At 37.0% G+C, this 21,389-nt stretch overlaps 1 protein-coding gene across 1 annotated transcript in view; it reads left to right on the top strand.

The window, feature by feature from the left end:
- ZBBX (zinc finger B-box domain containing) overlaps positions 1–21,389 on the top strand; it is a 122,612-nt gene that overhangs the window by 84,562 nt on the left and 16,661 nt on the right. Inside the window, exons 18-19 of the mRNA XM_053598858.1 lie at positions 931–1,044; positions 17,020–17,277. Coding sequence (XP_053454833.1) covers positions 931–1,044; positions 17,020–17,277 — 372 coding nt within the window. The remainder of the gene's footprint in view (positions 1–930; positions 1,045–17,019; positions 17,278–21,389) is intronic.

Raw genomic sequence — 21,389 nt, 5'->3', positions numbered from 1 at the left:
GCTTTTTCTGCATAATTTATAATGATCATAGTTGTTTTTTTTTCCTTCATTTTGTTGATATGGTGAATTACATTGATGGATTTTAACATGCTGAAATATCTTTACATTTCAGGAATAAATCTCACTTGATCATGGTGTATATTCTTTTTAATATGTCGCTGAATTTGGCTTGCTGGTATTTTGGTGAATATTTTTGCATCACAGTTCTTAAGGATTATTGTGTTGTCATTTTTTTTTTTTCCTTCTAGTGTCTTTCTTTATTATTGGGTTAGTGGTGGCCTCGTAGAATGAGTTTGTGTCCCTCCTCTTCAATTGTTTGGAAAAGTTTGAGGATCATCAGTATTAGTTCTTCTTTAAATAGGTTGATAAACTCACCAGTGAAGCCATTCAGTATAGGACTTTTCTTTGTAGAGAGATTTTTGACTACAGGTTTAATCTCCTTACTAGTTATACATATATTCAGATTTATATATATGCAGTCTATATATGTTTTATATAAACAGTTATTCAGATATTCTTTTTTATGTTTTTTATGGTTTCCTTTTGAAAGCTAGGTCTTGGTGTCATCTATAGTTTTTTGTGTTTTGTGTTTTCACATATTTTTATTCATGTACAGACTATTCTACTATATGTTGTATTGTAATATACATTTTACCATGTTTGTTTCAAGCATATATATGTGGGTGTATGTTTTTATTCAAACATATATTATGTTTGCAATTCTTTGTTAATTTTTAAAATCAGGATATACAAAATTAATGGTTTTTATTATATAATTATGAGATTTTATGTTACATAATATATCTCATTGTTATGAATATTCTTTATTCAGTTAAATGTTCTCCAGTGAGACAAAAAATATGATAAAGTAACATCATGGACTTCTTCTTTTTAAATTTTATATTATCTTACTATTTTTCCATTTCAAAGACAGAGAATGGATCCCAGACGATAGCTTAAGTGCAAATGCTGACAATGCCATCGTCTTGGGGGTTCTGCAAAGTACCCAGAATCCAACATCAGATGGAGAACAGCTCGTGCTGGGTAAGAATGACTCTATGGCAGCTGTGCTATGATGGTGGCTTGTTTGTTCAGTAATTTGTTTCTTTAGTTGTTTACTAAGCACCTGAAAATTAACTTTTTCAGTAACATAATTTAAGTGAATGTCCTGGATTTTTAAGTGTCCCTCCTCTTCAATTTTTTGGAAAAGTTTGAAGAGGATAAGTATTAGTTCTTCTTTATTATAGGTTAATAAACTCACCAGTGAAGCCATTCATTATAGGACTTTTAAAAACTATTATTTCTTTTACTACTTCTTTTAAGTATTCATTTTAAGTGAATGTCGTGGATTTTTCTTCCAAAACTAAAAATTCAATGGTTCTCATTATTTTTCCCAAATGACGTGAATTGCAGTCTTATTTATTTTCTAGAACAATCCATTAGGAATAATATTTGTAAAATGTTGCTCAGGGTATTTTGAACGATCCTATAAAAGACATGCTCAGATTCATTACACACTCAGAAAGCAGGTGCATTTATATCAGATAAATGCACACTCTTTGACTTTCATGGTGTGTGAAATGATGGACTCAGGTGAAGGTTCTTGCTTTAGCTGGGGTTTAGATGGCTCAGTGCTAAACCTAATGCCAGATGTGTTGACCATGAATATTGACTTCAGTTCATTAACTACATTCTCTAACCAAAGTTAGGTTTTCTGTGGGATAATTCTTTTGGCATGTTGAATGTCTGTTGTATTTTTTTTTTCAAATAAATTTATACAGACTATATGACTCCCTTAAAATCACTAGGATTTTTAGGATTTTATTGCTATTTCATTATATCTGCTGAAGTTGGTTTGATTCATGCTGAATTTCATAGAAAGTTGCAGTAGATAACTAAGAAATTAAGGCAATTCAGGAAGAGCTGCACCAGGACCCGCAATGGGCACCCTCCCACCTCTGGAAGAGCTGCGCTGGGACCTGTGATCAGCACCCTCCTGGACCTCCAGAAGAGCTGCACCAGGACCCATGATCAGCACCCTCCTGGACCCTGGTAAGAGCTGCGCCGGGACCCTCCCGGACCTTCGGAGGAGCCGAGCCCTCCCAGACCTGGTAAGACCTGCGCAGGGACCAGCTAACCTGCCCGGTGGGCCTCCCCATGCCCTGAACAGGAACTCCGGGAGCTGCGCAACCCTGTGTCCTCCCTCCTGTACCCTACCTGCCTCCACTCCAACTGCTCCTCTGGCCAGGGACTCTGGTAACCGAGTGCCCTCTGGAGTCCTCCCTGCCTCTGTGTGGAGCACTTCTCCAGGCCAGAGACTGCTGGAGCATTGGGCCCTCTGTGCCAAAGTCACTGGGCGCCAGGCACTCCCAGAACTGTGTGCACCACCCTATACCCTGTTGCTGGATCCGGGGGTGTCACACCCCGGAGCTCCTCCCACAACCAGAACTCCCTGGCTGGGGAAGCCCCAGAAGAGCTACACAGGGTCACTCCCTACAAAGATCCAGTAACAGTAGAGTGATCCCCCCGGGTCTAATCTCAGAGAGACACCACCCCAACTCTGAGGATGGCAAGAGGCAATGGTGAAAAACAATCATGAGATGAAATAAAAGGAAATACTCTGGCAATATGAATAATCAGAGCAGATCAACTCCCCCAAGGATCAATGGGGCAGACACAGCACAAGATCCCATGCACAAACAAATGGCTGAGATGTCAGAAATCGAATTCAGAATCTGGATAGCAAATAAGATCGAATTAGAATTCCAAACAGTAACCCAAAAGATGTCTTAAGAATTCAACGAATTCAAAGACCAAATGACCAAAGATTTTGACACATTGAGACAAGAAGTTGCAGCCCTCAAAGATCTGAGAAACACAGTGAATCCCTCCATAACAGAATGGAGTAAGCAGAAGAAAGGATTTCTGACATTGAAGACAAGGCTTTCAAACGCTCCCAAACTCTCAGAGAGGAAGAGAATTGGAGGGCAAAAACAGATCACTCTTTCAGAGAGCTCTGGGATAATTTGAAGAAAACCAATATTCATCTTATAGGGATCCCCATAAGTGATGAAGTGGTTTCACAAGGCACAGAGTCTCTTCTCCATGAGATTATGAATGAGACATGCCAAGAGACATGCCAAGAGATTCTGAAATTCAGATAGCAGATAGTTTTAAAACTCCATAATGATTCAACCTGAATAAGACATCTCCCAGACACATCATAATCAATTTCACTAAAGTTAATATGAAGGAGAAAATTCTGAAAGCAGCAAGACGAAAGAAAACCAACACCTACAAGGGAAGAATATTAGAATAATTGCAGATCTTTCTGCTGAAACCTTTCAAGCTAGAGAGGATGGTCATCAACTTTTAATCTCCTAAAACAAAATAATTTTCAACCCAGGATCCTGTATCCAGCTAAACTGAGTTTCATTTATGATGGAGAAATTAAATACTTTAGTGACATTTACATGTTGAAAGAATTTGCCATAACTAAACCAGCTCTCCAGGATATTCTCAGACCTATCCTCCATAAAGACCAGCGTAATCCTCCACCACAAAAGTAAACCCACCCAGAAAAATTTTTATCAAATTCCAACTTCCACAGTCACAAAACGATTAAAAATGTCCACCGGACTCTCGAAAGGCTTATCAACATTCTCAATTAATGTGAATGGTTTGAACTGTCCTCTAAAGAGGCACAGGTTGGCTGACTGGATACAAAAACTCAAGCCAGATATCTGCTGCATACAAGAATCTCATCTTACATTAAAAGACAAATATAGACTCAAGGTGAAGCGATGGTCATCTATACTCCAGGCAAATGGAAAGCAGAAAAAAGCAGGCATTGCAATCCTATTCGCAGGTGCAATAGGCTTTAAATCAACCCAAATAAGGAAGGATAAGAATGGACACTTCATATTTGTTAAAGGTAATACTCAATATGATGAGATTTCAATTATTAATATTTATGCACCCAACCAGAACGCACCTCAATTTATAAGAGAAACTCTAACAGACATGAGCAACTTGATTTCCTCCAGTTCCATTGTAGTTGGAGATTTTAACACCCCTTTAGCAGTGCTGGATAGATCCTCCAAAAAGAAGCTAAGCAAAGAAATTTTAGATTTAAACATAACCATTCAACATCTGGACTTAAAAGACACCTACAGAACATTTCATCCCAACAAAACTTAATACACATTCTTCTCATCAGCCCACGGAACATACTCCAAAATCGACCACATCCTGGGCCACAAATCTAACCTCAGCAAATTTTAAAAAAATAGAAATTATCCCTTGCATCTTCTCAGAACATCATGAAATAAAAGTTGAACTCAGTAACAACAGGAACCTGCATACCCATACAAGAACATGGAAGCTAAATAACCTTATGCTGAAGGAGAGATGGGTTATGGACGGGATTAAGAAGGAAATCACCAAATTTTTGGAACATAACAACAATGAAGACATGAATTATCAGAACCTCTGAGATACTGCAAAGGCAGTTCTAAAAGGGAAATTTATAGCACTGCAAGCCTTCTTCAAGAAACTGAAAGAGAGGAAGTTAATAACTTAATGGGACATCTCAAGTAACTGGAGACGGAAGAACATTCCAACCCCAAACCCAGCAGAAGAAAAGAAATAACCAAAATCAGAGCAGAATTAAATGAAATTGAAAACAAAAGAATTATACAACAGACCAATAAATCCAAAAGTTGGTTGTTTGAAAAGATCAATAAAATAGATAAACGTTTGGCCAAACTAACCAGGAAATAAAAGAGTAAAATCTCCAATTTCATCAATCAGAAATGGTAAAACAGAACCCTCAGAAATTAAAAAAATTCTTAACGAATATTACAAGCAACTTTACTCTCAGAAAAATGAAAATCTGAAAGAAATCGACCAATACTTGGAAGTACGCCACCTACCAAGAATTAGCCAGAACGAAGTGGAAATGTTGAACAGGCCTATATCAAGTTCTGAAATAGCATCAACTATACAGAATCTCCCTAAAAAGAAAAGCCCAGGAAAAAGAAAATCCTAGGCTCTCAAGGCTGGTTCAATATACATAAATCTATAAATGTAATTTAGCACATAAACAAACTAAAAAATAAAGACCATATTATTCTCTCACTTGATGCAGAAAAAGCTTTTGATAATATCCAGCATCCCTTCATGATCAGAACACTTAAGAAAATTAGTATAGAAAGGACATTTCTTAAACTAATAGAGGCCATCTACAGCAAACCCACAGCCAATATCATATTGAATGGAGTTAAATTGAAATCATTTCCACTTAGATCAGGAACAGGCAATCTTGCCCATTGTCTCCATTGCTCTTTAACATCGTAAGGGAAGTTTTAGCCATTGCAATCAGGGAAGAAAAAGCGATCAAGGGTATCCACATAGGATCAGAAGAGATCTAACTTTCACTCTTCACGGATGACATGATCATATATCTGGAAAACACTAGGGATTCTAGAATAAAACGTTTAGAAGTGATCAAGGAATACAGCAATATCTCAGGCTACAAAATCAACACCCATGTAGCCTTTATATATGCCAACGATAGCCAAGCCGAAAAAATAGTCAAGGACTCTATTCCTTTCACAGTAGTGCCAAAGAAGAAGAATTATTTGGGAGTTTATCTAACAAAGGGTGTGAAAGATCTCTATAAAGACAACTATGAAACTTTAAGAAAAGTAATAGCTGAAGATGTTAACAAACGGAAAAACATACCATGCTCATGGCTGGGAAGAATCAACATTGTTAAAATGTCTCTACTACCAAAAGCAATACATAATTTTAATGCAAGTCCTATCAAAACTGCATTGTCATATTTTAAAGATCTTGAAAAAATAATACTTCGTTTTATATGGAATCAGAAAAAAACTCGAATAGCCAAAACATTACTCAGAAATAAAAACAAAGCAGGAGGAATCACACTACCAGACCTGAGACTGTAGTATAAATCGATAGTGATCAAAACAGCATGGTATTGGCACAAAAACAGAGAATTAGATGTCTCGAACAGAATAGAGAACCAAGAGATGAATCCAGCTAATTACCGTTATTTGATCTTAGACAACCCAATTAAAAACATTCAATGGGGAAAAGATTCCTTATTTAACAAATGGTGCTGGGTGAACTGGCTGGCAATCTGTAAAAGACTGAAACTGGACCCACACCTTTCACCATTAACTAAGATAGACTCTCACTGGATAAAAGATTTAAACTTAAGACATGAAACTATAAAAATACTTGAAGAAAGTGCAAGGAAAACTCTTGAAGGAATCGGCCTGGGTGAATATTTTATGAGGAGGACTCCCCAGGCAATTGAAGCAGTATCAAAAATACATTACTGGGACTTGACCAAACTAAAAAGCTTCTGCACAGCCAAGAACATAGTAAGTAAAGCAAGCAGACAGCCTTCAGAATGGGAGAAAATATTTGCAGGTTATACCTCCGATAAAGGTCTAATAACCAGAATCCACAGAGAACTCAAACGCATTAGCAAGAAAAGAACAAGTGATCCCATCTCAGGGTGGGCAAAGGACTTGAAGAGAAACTTCTCTAAAGAAGACAGATGCACGATCTACAGACACATGAAAAAAAGCTCATCATCCTTAATCATCAGAGAAATGCAAATCAAAACTACTTTGAGATATCACCTAACCCCAGTAAGAGTAGCCCATATAACAAAATCCCCAAACCAGAGATGTTGGTGTGGATGCGGAGAAAAGGGCACACTTCTACACTGCTGGTGGGAATACACACTAATACATTCCTTCTGGAAGGATGCTTGGAGAATACTTAGAGATCTAAAAATAGACCTGCCATTCGATCCTATAATTCCTTTACTAGGTTTATACCCAGAAGACCAAAAATCACAATATAACAAAGATATCTGTACCAGAATGTTTATTGCAGCCCAATTCATAATTGCTAAGTCATGGAAGAAGCCCAAGTGCCCATTGACCCACGAATGGACTAGCAAATTGTGGTACATATATACCATGGAATATTATGCAGCCTTAAAGAAAGATGGAGACTTTACCTCTTTCATGTTTACATGGATGGAGCTGGAACATATTCTTCTTAGTAAAGTATCTCAAGAATGGAAGAAAAAGTATCCAATGTACTCAGCCCTACTATGAAACTAATTTATAGCTTTCATATGAAGGCTATAACCCAACTATAGCCCAAGAATATGGGGAAAGGGCCAAGGGAGGGGAAGGGAGGCGGGAGGGAGGGTGATGGGTGGGGCCACACCTACAGTGCCTTTTAGAATGGGTACAGGTGAAACCTACTAAATGCAGAATACAAATGTCTATATACAATAACTAAGAAAATGCCATGAACGCTACTTTGAATAGTTTGATGAGAATATTTCAGATTGTATATGAAACCAGCACATTGTACCCCTTGATTGCACAAATGTACACAGCTATGATTTAACAATAAAAAAATAAATTAAAAAAAAATAAAAACCTGAAGTAACCAGGACAGGTAAAGACAGGACAGGACTTGGTTATCTAATTCTTCCAGAAAATTTTCTATAGGGGCCATTGCTGAGTGCCTTGCTTTACCTTTAACATGGAAATCTGATGTTCCCATCTGGGTGGAGAATAATTAGGGGCGCTTCATGAATTAGTCAATGAACAATTAGCATTAAATCATATAAAGGTGTCAGTGAGTGAATGGAATTCACCCGCTTTTGTGTTAAAGACAAAATCTGGAAAATGGAGAATGTTAATGAATTTGAGAGAAATAAATGCAATTATCCAAAAAAAAAAAAAAAGAACGAAAGAAAAAAGAAATTAAGGCAATTTGACACGTGTGTTTAATAAATTAACTCTCTGGCTTGGGGATGAAGGGACACAGAAGTTTAGTTCCCTGGATTTAGGGAATTCACAGTTTAAGAGGAATACTCATCAAAAGTGGGCTTTTTGCCAGAAATTTAATTACAAATGACTCGCCTTTACATATTAGATTTATATATCTATCTCTCTCGCCCTAAACTCTATGATTAACACTCCTTGGCTAGCTCAGATCCCTTCCATAAGCATTTATTTTGAGAATCTGTCAGATATAAAAAAATTTTTAGTGGAAAAAGAATCCATTTATGATAAATATTTGGGCTCTGTAATTAGTTACATGCTCACATCAAAGTCTAAAGCCCCTTCGAAACTTCTGTTTGTTCCTGACTGCCTCGGAAGGAGCTGTTGTGAGTCACCGTGTATTGACGAAAACCAATTCACACCCTGCTATGAGAAATTTGTAACAAATTTCTTTAGACAAATCTTTGTTTTTCTTTTTTTTAAATTTCAGATTAATATGAGGGTACAAATGACTAGGTTACAATGTTTGCATTGTTAGGCAAGGTCCCTGTTGTAAATGAGTAGCCAAATGCTTTTATGTAGCAATTTGGGCAGATCAGTTGAAACCAATAATTTGCAATAAAAAACAAACAGCACTTACCTTAGGCCAAGCACTGCCAGATGCTGTGATACAAAATACGCTCTTGTTTTTATTGCCTGAGAGCATAGAGTCCAGCCCAGAGAGGCTCTCATGCAGGGGTGTGAGCAGAATCACATGGGGAGCCTGTTAGAATGCAGATTAGGGATCTCACTCTTAAAGATTCTGATTCATTATGGCTGAGGGGAGCTCAAGAAATTGCTTTAATGCTATCACCCCAACTCTCTGTTATACTGATCTAAATAGTCCAAAAATCATATCTGAGAAAAGCACATAAATCATACCATAAGTGTAATATAAATTCTATAAAAGTACTATGAATAATGTACTTTGGAGAGTGCTAATTAATGATGGTATGTTTTATTATTTGTAACAGGTAGACAAACACCCAGTTTTATTAGGAATAGAGATGATAAAATAATGATTTTTCCATTGAAAAGTATAGATTGGCAACAAGTTAGAGATTAAGTGACATTTCAGTTAAAAAATTCTTTAAAAAGTGGTAACATTTACCAGTTAGGGGAGTGGAAAAATGGCTTTCTGGATGAGGATAGTGGCACAAAATAAAATAAAATTTTCCTGGCTCTGCCACAAGTTATTGAAATGTTATATTTTGAACTGATTCCAGGATGTAAAGGAATTGCCATGTCCTTAGATTTTAAAGTTTGTGAGTGTATAAACACAGCAGCTGCACACATGATAGCTCTGAGTGTTTAGCAAGTTCACTGACACTCCCCACCCCGTCCTCCTGTCCCTGCCAAGGGCAACACCATCCAAACGTGATGAAGTCTGAAGCTTGGGAGTCATTTTGACCTCCCTCACCACATCCTATGGATCCCTGGATTCTGCTGATTACAGCTCCAACATCAAGCTTCCAATCTCACCACTTTTACCTGCACTGATCTCTCATGAGTATTTCATTTTTCCTTTCACCCCTCCCAAAGCCACACTGTTGTGATGAATGTCCACCAAATTCTGTTGTTTATAGTCAGTGAATGAATTTTTTATATTCATAGTTATAAGATTTTTGTATTTGTGGTTTATAGGGTGTGAATCACACTTTCCATAAATTTAAACCATAAATTTTACCATGTCATTTTGTGGCCTAAAAGGGACCCATACCTTTCTAGAGAAGGAAGAGAAATGTGGATTCCTTACGGTGCATCACATGGCCATATTGGAGCTGGCTACGCACCTCTCTTATCTCCATCCTCCCCACCTGGTAGCCACCAGGGCTTCCTTACTGTTTTAACCAGGCTGTGCTTACTCATTTAGCCTGGAGTTTGCTCTTTGCTCTGACCAGGATGCTGTGAACGTCCCCCTCACTCCTCTCCCCAGCTGTTGGCTCTTTCCCATTGATGTCAGCCCAGACGCTGCCTCCTTGGAAGGCCCTCTGAGATCAGCCGACCTAATGCTGCGCTTTCAGTCCCTCTGTTGTGTTTACCTTTGTTTTTCTTTCTCTTAGAGTCTACTGACATCTAACATTGTCTTTATTTTCCCTTCTGCCTCCCACTCTCAGTTGGCAGAAAGCAGGGACCAGCCCCTCCTGTCCACTGGGGCATCCTGGTGGTAGGAAAGCTTCCTGAGTTAGGGAGCAGGACGGTCGGGCTGTGTGTTCATGTGGAGTTCACCTTGAGGACAAGGGCACTGTCTCCTTCACTTCATTTTAAGGCAAGCACGAGACAAGTTTTATTGAGAAAGAGGATAGGTTTACAGAATCCGAACAAGATATAGGCTTACAGAGCAAGATATGTTCATCATAGACAACCAACAAGCCCCCTTGTCATGAAAAGAAAAAGGCAAAGAGGTGAAGGTTATGATCCGGGTTCTGTTTTATGCTGCCTGGGTCAGAGCTGTCTTGTGGTTCGGAGGTTAGCTTGGAACCAGAGTCTTACTGCTCCTGTACCTCCGGGGAGCCTCTCGGAGAGCCTGAGCGTGTGTGGGGACACATGATAAGCAGCTCCTATCCTACTAGCCAAAGTGAAGTTCACTGTCCAACTTTCTCTGCAACAGTGAATACACTGGCTGTGTGGAACCAAGCACACAGGCTGCTACCCCTCACTGGAGAGCATGGGGCTCCCTGCCCAGGACTCAGCCCCCTACCTTTCCCACTGCACCCCAGGGTCACCTGCACAAATGGGCACGTCCCTTAATTGCACAAGTAGCCACAGGAGGCGCGACCTGGGCCTGTGAGGTCTGCAGCTGGGCGGCAGCACCGGCTGAATGAAACCAGCCACGTTGCACCTGCTCACGGGAACGGCTAGATTCCCATCTCCTTTGAGTACCCTGATGCTGACATGGGTGCCTGTGAGCTTCAGGAGCTGATAAAATCATTTTACAACTGAACTGGGTTGAGTGTTAATTCACAAGTTCTCAGAGTTGAAGAGTCTTTATGACATTATACTGTCTGATTCCTTAGTTTCATGTCATAAGTGACCTCTCCTGCAGTGCGGTGACACAGTGGTTTCTAGGCTGCCCAGTTTTGCAGTGTTTCCCCAAAATCAGACTGCTGAATAAAATTTTCATGTGTTTCAAGAAATGTTAGAAAACATTTCTTTTTTATGTATAAATTCTTAGTATTTTATATAGCATGGCAAAAATGTCAATAAATTGTAATTTTTATAGCCTTTATTGGAATTAAAATACTTGGTCTTTGGATAAGTATGTTTTTGTTATTAAAATACTACCCAAAAATCACATTGCTATAATTATTAATATAATTCATCTAATGCCGAAGTTACATTTAAGATAGTAATAACAATTATCACTCTACTAAATACTTCCAGTGAACGATTCGTATTTTTGATATTCTTATCAGTATCTTGTAACATATTAATATAACCCCAAGGCACCGTTGAATCTTATCTTCTTAATATTTGGCATAGTTTCATTAGTAATCTCAGAGCATATAGTCTTTATCTAACACCAAGTAAAATGTATTTTATTGCCTTTAAAATGTGACTCTGATCAGTATTAATAAGTTCCTAGGATGACATTGCCAGTCAGGGTACACTTGCTCCAAAAGTAATTTATTGCTTTTTTTTTTTTTTAAATTAAATCATAGCTGTGTATATTAATGCAATCATGGGGTACAATGTGCAGGTCTTATATACAATTTGAAGTATTTTCATCAATAAGGTTAATGTAGCCTTCACGGCATTTTCTTAGTTATTGTGTTAAGACAATTTCTTATGTTTACAATCCACAAACTGGGCTTTAAAAAAATTATGGAATGATGGTGGCATTTTTAATTAGTGTGAGTCTTCTGGTTGTGTAAAATCATAACCTTAGCAATAACAGTACTAACCTTATACATTAAACATCACAGAGAATTATAGAATGAGCCAAAAGAACAACAGGCAATAAACAAATAAAATGAAGGACCAAATCAAACCCTCTTTCGTCTCTGTCTGTGTTCTGGTTTCTTTAAATTACACTTTGGGCATATCTCCACAAAGGCAGGTGGCCTATGTCTGCTGTTTGTCGAGGACAAGCCTGGCCCCTTTGCGGAGGGTTTTTTCCCCAGTTGGGATCAATGACTGTTAACTGCTGTGGCCATCGGATGTTGTGAGAGTTCAGCAGGCAGCTGCGTGCCTCTGATTTTCTGAAGGGCGTCTGTGTTAACTTACCGGCTCTTTGTCTTTGTTGGCAGAAGCCCTGTCTTTAGTAAAAACATCTTACTCTTTTAAAAATAAGAGTTCTAAATGTCTTTAAGTTTTACCATGATGGAGACATATTTATTTTTATTTATGTATTTTATTAGATCATAACTGTGTACATTACTGCATTTATGGGGTACAAAGTGCTGATTTTATATACAATTTGGAAAGCTTACATAAAACTGGTTAACACAGCCTTCACCTCACTAATTTAATTGTTGTGTTAAGACATTTTTACTCTACTCTTAATAAATTTGACATGTACCCTTGCAATACACACAGTAGGTGAGGTTCCACCGATCACCCTCCCCTTCCCTGACCTCACCCTCCTCTTCTTAGCTTCTTTCTGGGCTATTTTATCATTGGTATGAATGTGTGGGTGATTATATATTAGTTCCATAATAGTACTAAGTACATTGGATACTTTTTCTTCCATTCTTGAGATACTTTTCTAAGAAAAATATGTTCCAGCTCCATCCATGTAAACATAAAAGAGGTAAAGTCTCCATCTTTTTTTATGGCTGTACAATATTCCATGGAAAATTTTTAATTAGTACTTTGAAAATTACCTTGGCCTTATTGAACAATCTTTTGTGAGAAATAACAAAATTTATAAACTCTTTATGTTATGTCAGTGTAAGATTTGAAGAAGTTATTTTTTCCTACTGCGGGAAAAACATGTATGTTGAAGGAACCAACAAAGTCAGCCTTTAAAACAGATGGAGACCAAGCTGTGCCTTCCAGCTGGTGCAGTACGGTCACCTAGTGTGGACCTGACTTCGGGAATGCGTCCACACCGTTCCTCCTCCTGCAGCAGATAGGGAGCTCATTTTTAGGGAAATTGGAGATATCATCTCAAGTTCTTTAAAGTCTATGTTGGTCTAAAAGTTCACCAGGTTTTGCACCTTGACCTCTTTTGTCTTCATTTCTTAACTATCATATAAGAAGGAATCACACACCATCAAGTAAACTCGTTCACCAGGACTCATGGTGTCTATTTTGTGGGTTTTCTCTTACAAGGTGTAGTGTGATATTGTCCTAGAATTTAGAATAGAGGCACAGTGATGGGCTTCAAGATGGATTATAAAATCATGTGTTGTTTTGTCTGCAGCTAACCCGGTTTACAGTTTGCATTACCTAATATGAAAATTGGTTTTTCTTTTTTCTTTTTTTAATTTTCTCTATACATATCTTTATTTGGTTTTCACTTTTTGCCTTCAAAAAATTAACGAGGCTTAAAATTTAATAACAATAACAATGTTTAAGATAAGGACTAGAAAGAAAAACCCGGTAAAGAACGAATGAAGATTAATATATTTGGAAAAGAAATCAGATGATTGCTGCAATGAAATTTTGAGCAATAATAATAGTAATAATGTAAAAAAAGTAACATTCACACTGTCAGATAAAAGTATGTCTATCGTAGAATACTTTGACTCTGAGGTTCAGTATGGAGTTAATCAGTCAACGTCCTGTTTTTTTTCCCAAAGTCTCAAAAAATAGACAAGTAATATTTAGAAATAAAAATAGAAGATCATTTCAAAAAACAGATCATACCAAATCTTATAGACAATAGAAAAAGAGGAAATACTTCAAATTCATTCTACTTCATCTGGATATACCTGATATTAAAATTGGAAAAAAATATATTATTATAAAGAAAAATTACATATTTCACTTATAAATGAGTTCACTTATCCTAAACAACATATTAACAAGTTGAATTAAAAATTATTGTTGGTGTAATCCCACCAATGTGAAACTTGGTAAATGTGGAATGTGAGTGTCTTGGCACAGTAACTGAGAGAATGCCAGGAAGGCTATGTTAACCAGTGTGATGAAAGTGTGTCAAGCGGTCTGTGAAGCTACTGAATGATGCCCCAGGATCATATCAATGTACACAGCTATGATTTAATAAAAATAAAATAAAAATAAAACAAAAATAAAAATTATTGTTCAAATAATGTATTTTGGTCAAAATTAAATCCAATTTATGTGAGAATTAGTCACTATTTTCTTTTCCTTTCCCCCACCCCTTCCCTTCTTCTCTCTTCTGTCTGCTCTCCCCTACCCCCATGCCCCACCGTGTCAATAATTGTCATTAATTGTCCTCATATCAAAGTTGAATACATAGGATTTATGCTTCTCTATTCCTGAGATACTTCACTAAGAATAATGCTGCAAAATCTCTATTTTTTTAAACGGCTGAATAGTATTCCATGGTGTATATATATATACCACAGCTTGCCTCCTGGGTTGAGGGACATTTAAGCTGTTTCCACATTTTGGCGATTGTAAATTGAGCTGCGATAAACAGTCTAGTACAAGTGTCTTTCTAATAAAAGGGTTTTTTTTTGCCCTTTTGATAGATGCCCAGTAATGGGATTGCAGGATCAAATGAGAAGTCTAGCTTGAGTGCTTTGAGGATTCTCCATACTTCCTTCCAAAAAGGTTGTATTAGTTTGCAGTCCCACCAGCAGTGTAAAAGTGTTCCTTTCTTTCCACATCCGCGCCAGCATCTGCAGTTTTGAGATTTTGTGATATGGGCCACTTTCACTGCGGTTAGATGATATTTCAGGATGGTTTTAATTTTCATTTCTCTAATAATTAGGGATGATGAGCATTTTTTCATGTGTTTGCTAGCCATTCGTCTGTCATCTTTAGAAAAGATTCTATTCATCTCTCTTTCCCATTAATGTATGGGATTGTTGGCTTTTTTCATGTGGATTAATTTGAGTTCTTTTTAGAGCCTAGTTAGTAAGCTTTTGTCTGATTCAAATATCCTTTCCTGTTGGGTAGGTTGTCTATTTGCTTTGGTTGTTGTCTCCTTGGCTGTACAGAAGCTTTTCAGTTTAATTAAATCCCATTGGTTTATTTTTGTTGTCGCAATTGCCATGGCAGGCTTCTTCATAAAGTCTTTCCCCAGGCCGATATCTTCCAGTGTTTTTCCTATTCTTTTCTTGAGGATTTTTATTGTTTTATGCCTCAAATTTAAGTATTTTATCCATCTTGAATCAATTTTTGTGAGTGGAGAAAGGTGTGATCCAGTTTCAGTCCTTTCTATGTGGATATCCAATTCTCCCAGCACCGTTTATTGAATAGGGAGTCTTTCCCCCAATGGACGTTCTTGTTTGGTTTATTGAAGATTAGGTGGTTGTAAGTTGTTGATTTTGCTTTCTGGTTTTCTATTTGATTCCAAATGTCTATGTCTCTATTTTGACTCCAGTACCATGCTGTGTTGACCATCATGGCTTTGTAATACAGCCTAAAATCTGTGATGGTGATACTCCAGCTTTGTTTTTATTACTAAGAACTGCCTGAGCTACATGGGATTTTTCTGGTTCCATACAAAATGCAGAAACATTTTTTCCAAGTCTTGAAAATAGGATGTTGGTATTTTAATTGGGATGGCGTCGAATTGGTAGATTGTTCTGGGGAGTATAGACATTTTAACAATGTTGATTCTTCCCAGCCATGAGCATAGTATGTTCTTCCATTTGTTAAAGTCCTTTGCTGCTTCCTTTCTTAGGGTTTCATAATTTTCTTTATAGAGGTCTTTCACCTCCTTTGTTAGGTATATTCCTAGGTATTTCATTTTCTTTGAAGCTATGGTGAAGGGAGTTGTGTCCTTAATTAGCTTCTCATCTTGGCTACTAACTTGTGGACATTGATTTTATATCTTAAGAGATTACTGTATTTTTTTATGACTTCCAGGAGTCTTGTGATTGAGTCTTTGGGGTTTTCTAAGTATAAGGTCATATCATAAGCAAAGAGGGAGAGTTTGACCTCCTCTGCACCCATTTGGATGCCCTTTATTTTCCTGTCTTGCCTAATTGTATTGGCTAGAACTTCCAGCACTATGTTGAAAAGTAAAGGTGACAGAGGACAACCTTGTCTGGTTCCAGATCTAAGTGGAAGAGCTTTCAGTTTAACTCCATTCAGTAAAATATTAGCTGTGGTTTTGGTCATAGATAGCTTCAATTGGTTTAAGAAATGTGACACCTATGCCTAAACTCTTAGTGTTCTAATTATAAAAGGATGCTGGATTTTATCAAATGCTTTTTCTGTATCTATTGAGAGGATCATATGGGCTTCGTTTTTGCTTCTGTTGATACGGCGAATAATGTTTATGGACTTAAGTATATTAAACCAGCCTTGCATCCCTGGGATGCAACCTACTTGATCATGATGTATGACTTTTTTGATGATAACCTGTAATCTATTGGCAAGGATTTTCTTGAGAATTTTTGCATTTATATTCATTAGTGATATTGGTCTAAAGTTTTCCTTTTTAGTTGGGTCTTTTCCTGGTTTTGGTATCAGGTTGATGTTTGCTTCATAGAACATGTTGGGGAAGATTCCTTCCTCCGCAATTTTTGGGAATAATTTCTGCAATATAGGAACAAGCTCTTCTTTGAAGGTTTGATAGAATTCTGGTGTGAAACCATCCGGACCAGGGCATTTTTTCGTTGGGAGATTTTTTATTGTTTCTTTGATCTCAAAGATCAAAGAAAGACCAATCTCAAGATTGGTCTGTTCAGGAGCTCTATTTCATCTGGCCCAAGTCTAGGGGGAGGGTGTGATTCCAAATATTGATCTATTTCCTTCACATTGTCAATTTCTTGGCAGTTTCTCTTTTTTCTGCCTGCAGAAAAATTACAAAAAATAATTAGGAAGAAGTGTTCCTTATGATATTGGGAAAATAACTGAGATTAAGAAATTATGGTTAATTAGAATGGATAATAAATAATCAAAGGCTGGTTTTCTCATAAACTCTGTTGCATGAAATTAAATGCTCTTTGTGCAGGGGGCTGGTGTTCTGCATCTTTAAAAATACTCATTTCAAGTTTTAAAAATTTTATACTTTTCCTTTTAGGCCAGAAACCATGGAGACCTTCAACAGTGAATTTACCACTTTTGAGCTCTGTTAAAAGAAGCTCCAGCTGCCTTTCATCCTCTCATCTCAGATCAAGGAGTGCAGCCGCTCGGTCGCTATCTAGAGCTGCTTCTGAAATTTCAGAAATTGAATATATTGATAGAAATGACCAGTATGAGCTTTTCTTAGATGACACTGCTGATCAACAAACCTTAGACAGTTTGGAAAAAGAATTAAATGGGCTGAGTAACCTTTCAGGTAATGGTATTTTTTCATTGTCATTAATGTTAACTTGTTAACTCTGCCCTCTGCCTAATTCTTTGCATCCCACTATACAAAGCAAACAAGCAAGCGAAGAAAAAAGACATCCCCTTCCTCTCTTTAATGATCAATTTTTTTGTGTCTGCTTTCTTGTATATCTTAATATCACCCTGAAAATGTTATAAAAATGTGTGAGTCCTGGGCACATCAGAGGTTGTCTCCGTGGCCTCCGTAACACAAAGCTGAACTGTGGCATGAGGACCATGATGGGAGCAGGAGAAAATACGTTTCTAACCTTTCTACAAACCCAGTGAAGGGTTAGTTTCCATATTTTTATGAAAGCTGCCATCCAACACTCTTGGAGAATTGGGCTTAAAATCTTTTTTAAAGCACCACTTTTCTAGCCTTGATGTATACACAGTTCTTTAGGGGATCTTATTAAAATGCAGATTCAGGGTGGCACCTGTGGCTCAAGGAGTAGGGCGCCGGTCCCATATGCCAGAGGTGGTGGGTTCAAACCCAGCCCCGGCCAAAAACCACAAAAAAAAAAAAAATAAAAAAATAAAATAAAAAATAAAATGCAGATTCAGATTCAGTATGTCTGGGATGTGGTGAGATTCCGCACAGCTAACAAGCTGCCCAGGTAATGTGGGTACTGTCAGCTGTCAGACCACAGCTTAAGGAGAAATTACACTGGTGCATTCTATTTCTAACCTTAATGAACATCATCTAGCAAATAGCAACCATATTTTTGAATATGTAAGTCTGGCTCGGTAATGAAGCATCAGGGAAAGTGATCCTTCTATTTTCATCAGGAAGTCAATTCACTCAGTGTGGAAGAAGCCAGCTGCAGATTTAAGACACAGGCTGGAAAAGTCTCTGGTCCTGGGTATTCCACATTTGCTCTTTCTTTTTCTTTTCTTTTTTTTCTTTCTGTTTTTTTTTTTTGTTTGTTTGTTTGTTTTGTTAGTGGTCTTCTTCTTTGACCTTAGAATAATGACCTCACTATTTTTCTAAAATGCATATTTGTTTAGTAAATTTCAAGCAGTACAAACACACACAAAAGAAACCAAAAGCCCTCACAAAATCTGAAAATAATAATTAACATTGAATGAGCATCGTTCAAAATGTGTCTATATCATCAATGTATATATAAGAATACCTTGTTAGAAAGATGGATAGATTGAAGGAAAGATGCAATAATTTATGAAAATGTATTTATGCTCCCCATGAATTTATTCTGTAAATATCTACTCAGATTTCCTTTCTCTCTGCATCTAAACCAGCATATGCTGTTTTGAGACTTTTTTTGTAGAGCGATTCTTACTGGACTTAGGTGATATACTGTGGTTTTGATTTGCATTTTGCTGACGATTAGAGATGTTTTTTTCATATGCTTATTGGCCATTAATGAATCTTCTTGACATAAGTTTCTGTTCATGTCTTTTCCCCATTTTTTTAAGGGGTTTGATTTTCTCTTGCTGATTTGATGACGTCCCTTATAGATTATGGTTATCAGACCTTTATAGGATGTGTAGCATGCAAATATTTTCTCCCAATCTGTAACTTGTCTATTCACACTATTGATTGATTCTTTGGCTGTGTGGAATCTTTCAAATCAAGTCTCATTTGCTAATTTTTGTTGTTGCTGTAATTACCTTTGCAGTCTTCTTTATGAATTGTTTGCCTAAGTTGATGCCTGTAAGATTCTTCTCAAGATTTTCCTCTAGAATTCTTACAGTTTTATGTCTTAGATTTAAGTCTATTATCCATCAAGACTTAAATTTTGTGAGTGGGGATAGGTGCGGAGTCTGTATCAGTCTTCTTTATGTGGCTACCCAGTTTCCCCAGCATCATTTATTAAATAGTGTTTTTTTTTTTTTTTGTCTGCTTGGTCAAAGATCAGGGGGAAATATGAAGATGGTTTTCTATCTGATCCAGAGGTATATACCTCTGTTTTTGTGCCAGTAGCATGCTGTTTTGGTTACCATAACTTTGTTGTATAGCTTAAAGTGTGATAAAGGGATGCCTTCCAATTTTTTTTCTTATTGATTAAGGTAGCTGTAGCTATTTGGGGTCTTTTCTGATTCTGTATGAAGTGTAGAACTATTTTTTACCAAATCTGTGAAACATGATGTCAGTACTTTAATGGGCGTTTCCCTGAACACGTAAATCACTTTGAGTAGTGTAGACATTTCAATAATGTTGATTCTGCCAATCCACGAACATGTTACATTTTCCCATCTGTTTGCAGCCTCTGAACTTTTCTTACTCGATATTTTGTAGTTCTCCCTGTAAACATCTTTCGCCTCCTTTTAAAAATATATTCCTAGATATCTGATTTTCCTAGTCGATGAGTTAAAAGCTATTGAGACTTTGATTTGATCCTTTGTTTGACTGCTGTTTGCATATATAAATGCTTCAATTTGTATATATTGATTTTGTAATCTGATACTTTGCTAAGTGTATCAATTCCAAGAGACTCTTGGTAGAATATTTGGGGTTTTTGACACATTATGATCATATTGTCAGGAAAGAGTAATAATTTGGTTCCTTCTGTCCTGATTTGGATGCCCCTGATTTTCTTCTCTTGTCTGATTGCTCTAAGAGCGCCAGTGCTATGCTCAGTCAATGTGGTGACAGTGGGCAATCTTGTATGGCTCCAATTCTTAGAGAGAATGCTTTCGGTTCCCCATTCAGTATGATGTTGACTGTGGTTCGTCAAATGTCACTTTTATAATTTTGAGGTAAGTTCTATCTATGCTTATTTTGTTAAGTGTTCTTATCAGAAAAGGTTCTGAATTTTGTCAAATGCTTTTTCTGCATCTGTTAAGATGATCATATGGTCTTTGTTTTTGCTTGTATTTATGCAGTAGATTACATTTATTTATTTGAATATGTTGAACCATCCTTCTATCTCTGGGATAAAGCACACATGGTCAAGTGGATAATGTTTTGATATGTAACTGAATTCATTTCGTGAGAATTTTATCGAGAATTTTTGCATCTCTATTCATCAGGAATATTGGTCTATAACAGTGGTTCTCAACCTTCCTAATGCTGCAACCCTTTAATACAGTTCCTCATGTTGTGTGTGACCCCAACATAAAATTATTTTTGTTGCTACTTCATAACTGTACTTTTGCTACTGGTAGAAATCGTTATGTAAATATCTGATATGCAGGATGGTCTTGGGTGATGCTTGTGAAAGGGTCATTCAACCTCCAAAGGGGTCACAACCCACAGGTTGAGAACGGCTGGTCTGTACGTTTTTGTTATTCTTGTGCCCATTTCTGGCTTTGATATCAAGGCAATATTGACTTTGTGAAAAGTGTTCAGGCAGGTTCCTTCCTTCTCAATCATAGGAATAATTTCTGCAGTATATATAACAATCCTTTGTAGGTCTGGTAACATTCGGATGTGAAACCATTTAATCCAGGAAATTTTTTTGTTGAAAGGTTTTTTTGGTTTATTCTTTTTTATTTTTTTTATTTGCTGCTTTAGTTTTGGTGTTTGATCTTGGTCTGCTCAAGCTTTATATTTCTTCCTAATTATTCCTAGGGAGGCTGTGTGTTTCTAGGAATTTTTCCATTTCTTCTATGTTCCGAGTTTATATGCAGAGGGACTATTATAGTATTCAGAGATGGTATTTTGTATTTCTGTGGTAGTAGTTGTGCTTGACACTTCTCATTTCTTTTTCTAGGACCTAAAATTATAAGTTTATTTTATATTAGAAAGAGAGAAGGGGGAAAGAGAAGAGAAAGAGAGCAAGAAGAGAGCAGGGAGTGAGGGAGGAGAAGGTGGGGCGGGAGAAAAAGGAGCAAGAAAATGGCTTGATGTCCCACAGAAAGAAAGGAAAAATGCCCACCCTTCTCATTTCTGATTAAGATTTTTAGATTCCTTCCTTTTCTGCTTCTGGTTAATCTAGTCAAGGCCTATCAATTTTGTTTATCTTTTCAAAGAACTAAATTTTTGCTTCATTAATCTTCTGAATATTTCTTTTATTATCAATTTCATTTAGTTCTGCTTTGATCTTGGTTTTTCTTTTCTTCTGCTAGTTTTGGGATTGGTTAGCTCCACAAAGGAACATCCCAAAGTGGTCATGCAAA

This window comes from Nycticebus coucang, chromosome 8, assembly GCF_027406575.1.
Source record: "Nycticebus coucang isolate mNycCou1 chromosome 8, mNycCou1.pri, whole genome shotgun sequence".
Taxonomy (NCBI): domain Eukaryota; kingdom Metazoa; phylum Chordata; class Mammalia; order Primates; family Lorisidae; genus Nycticebus; species Nycticebus coucang.
Note: the sequence above shows the minus strand (reverse complement) of the source record. Positions and strands in the feature narration are given on the sequence as shown.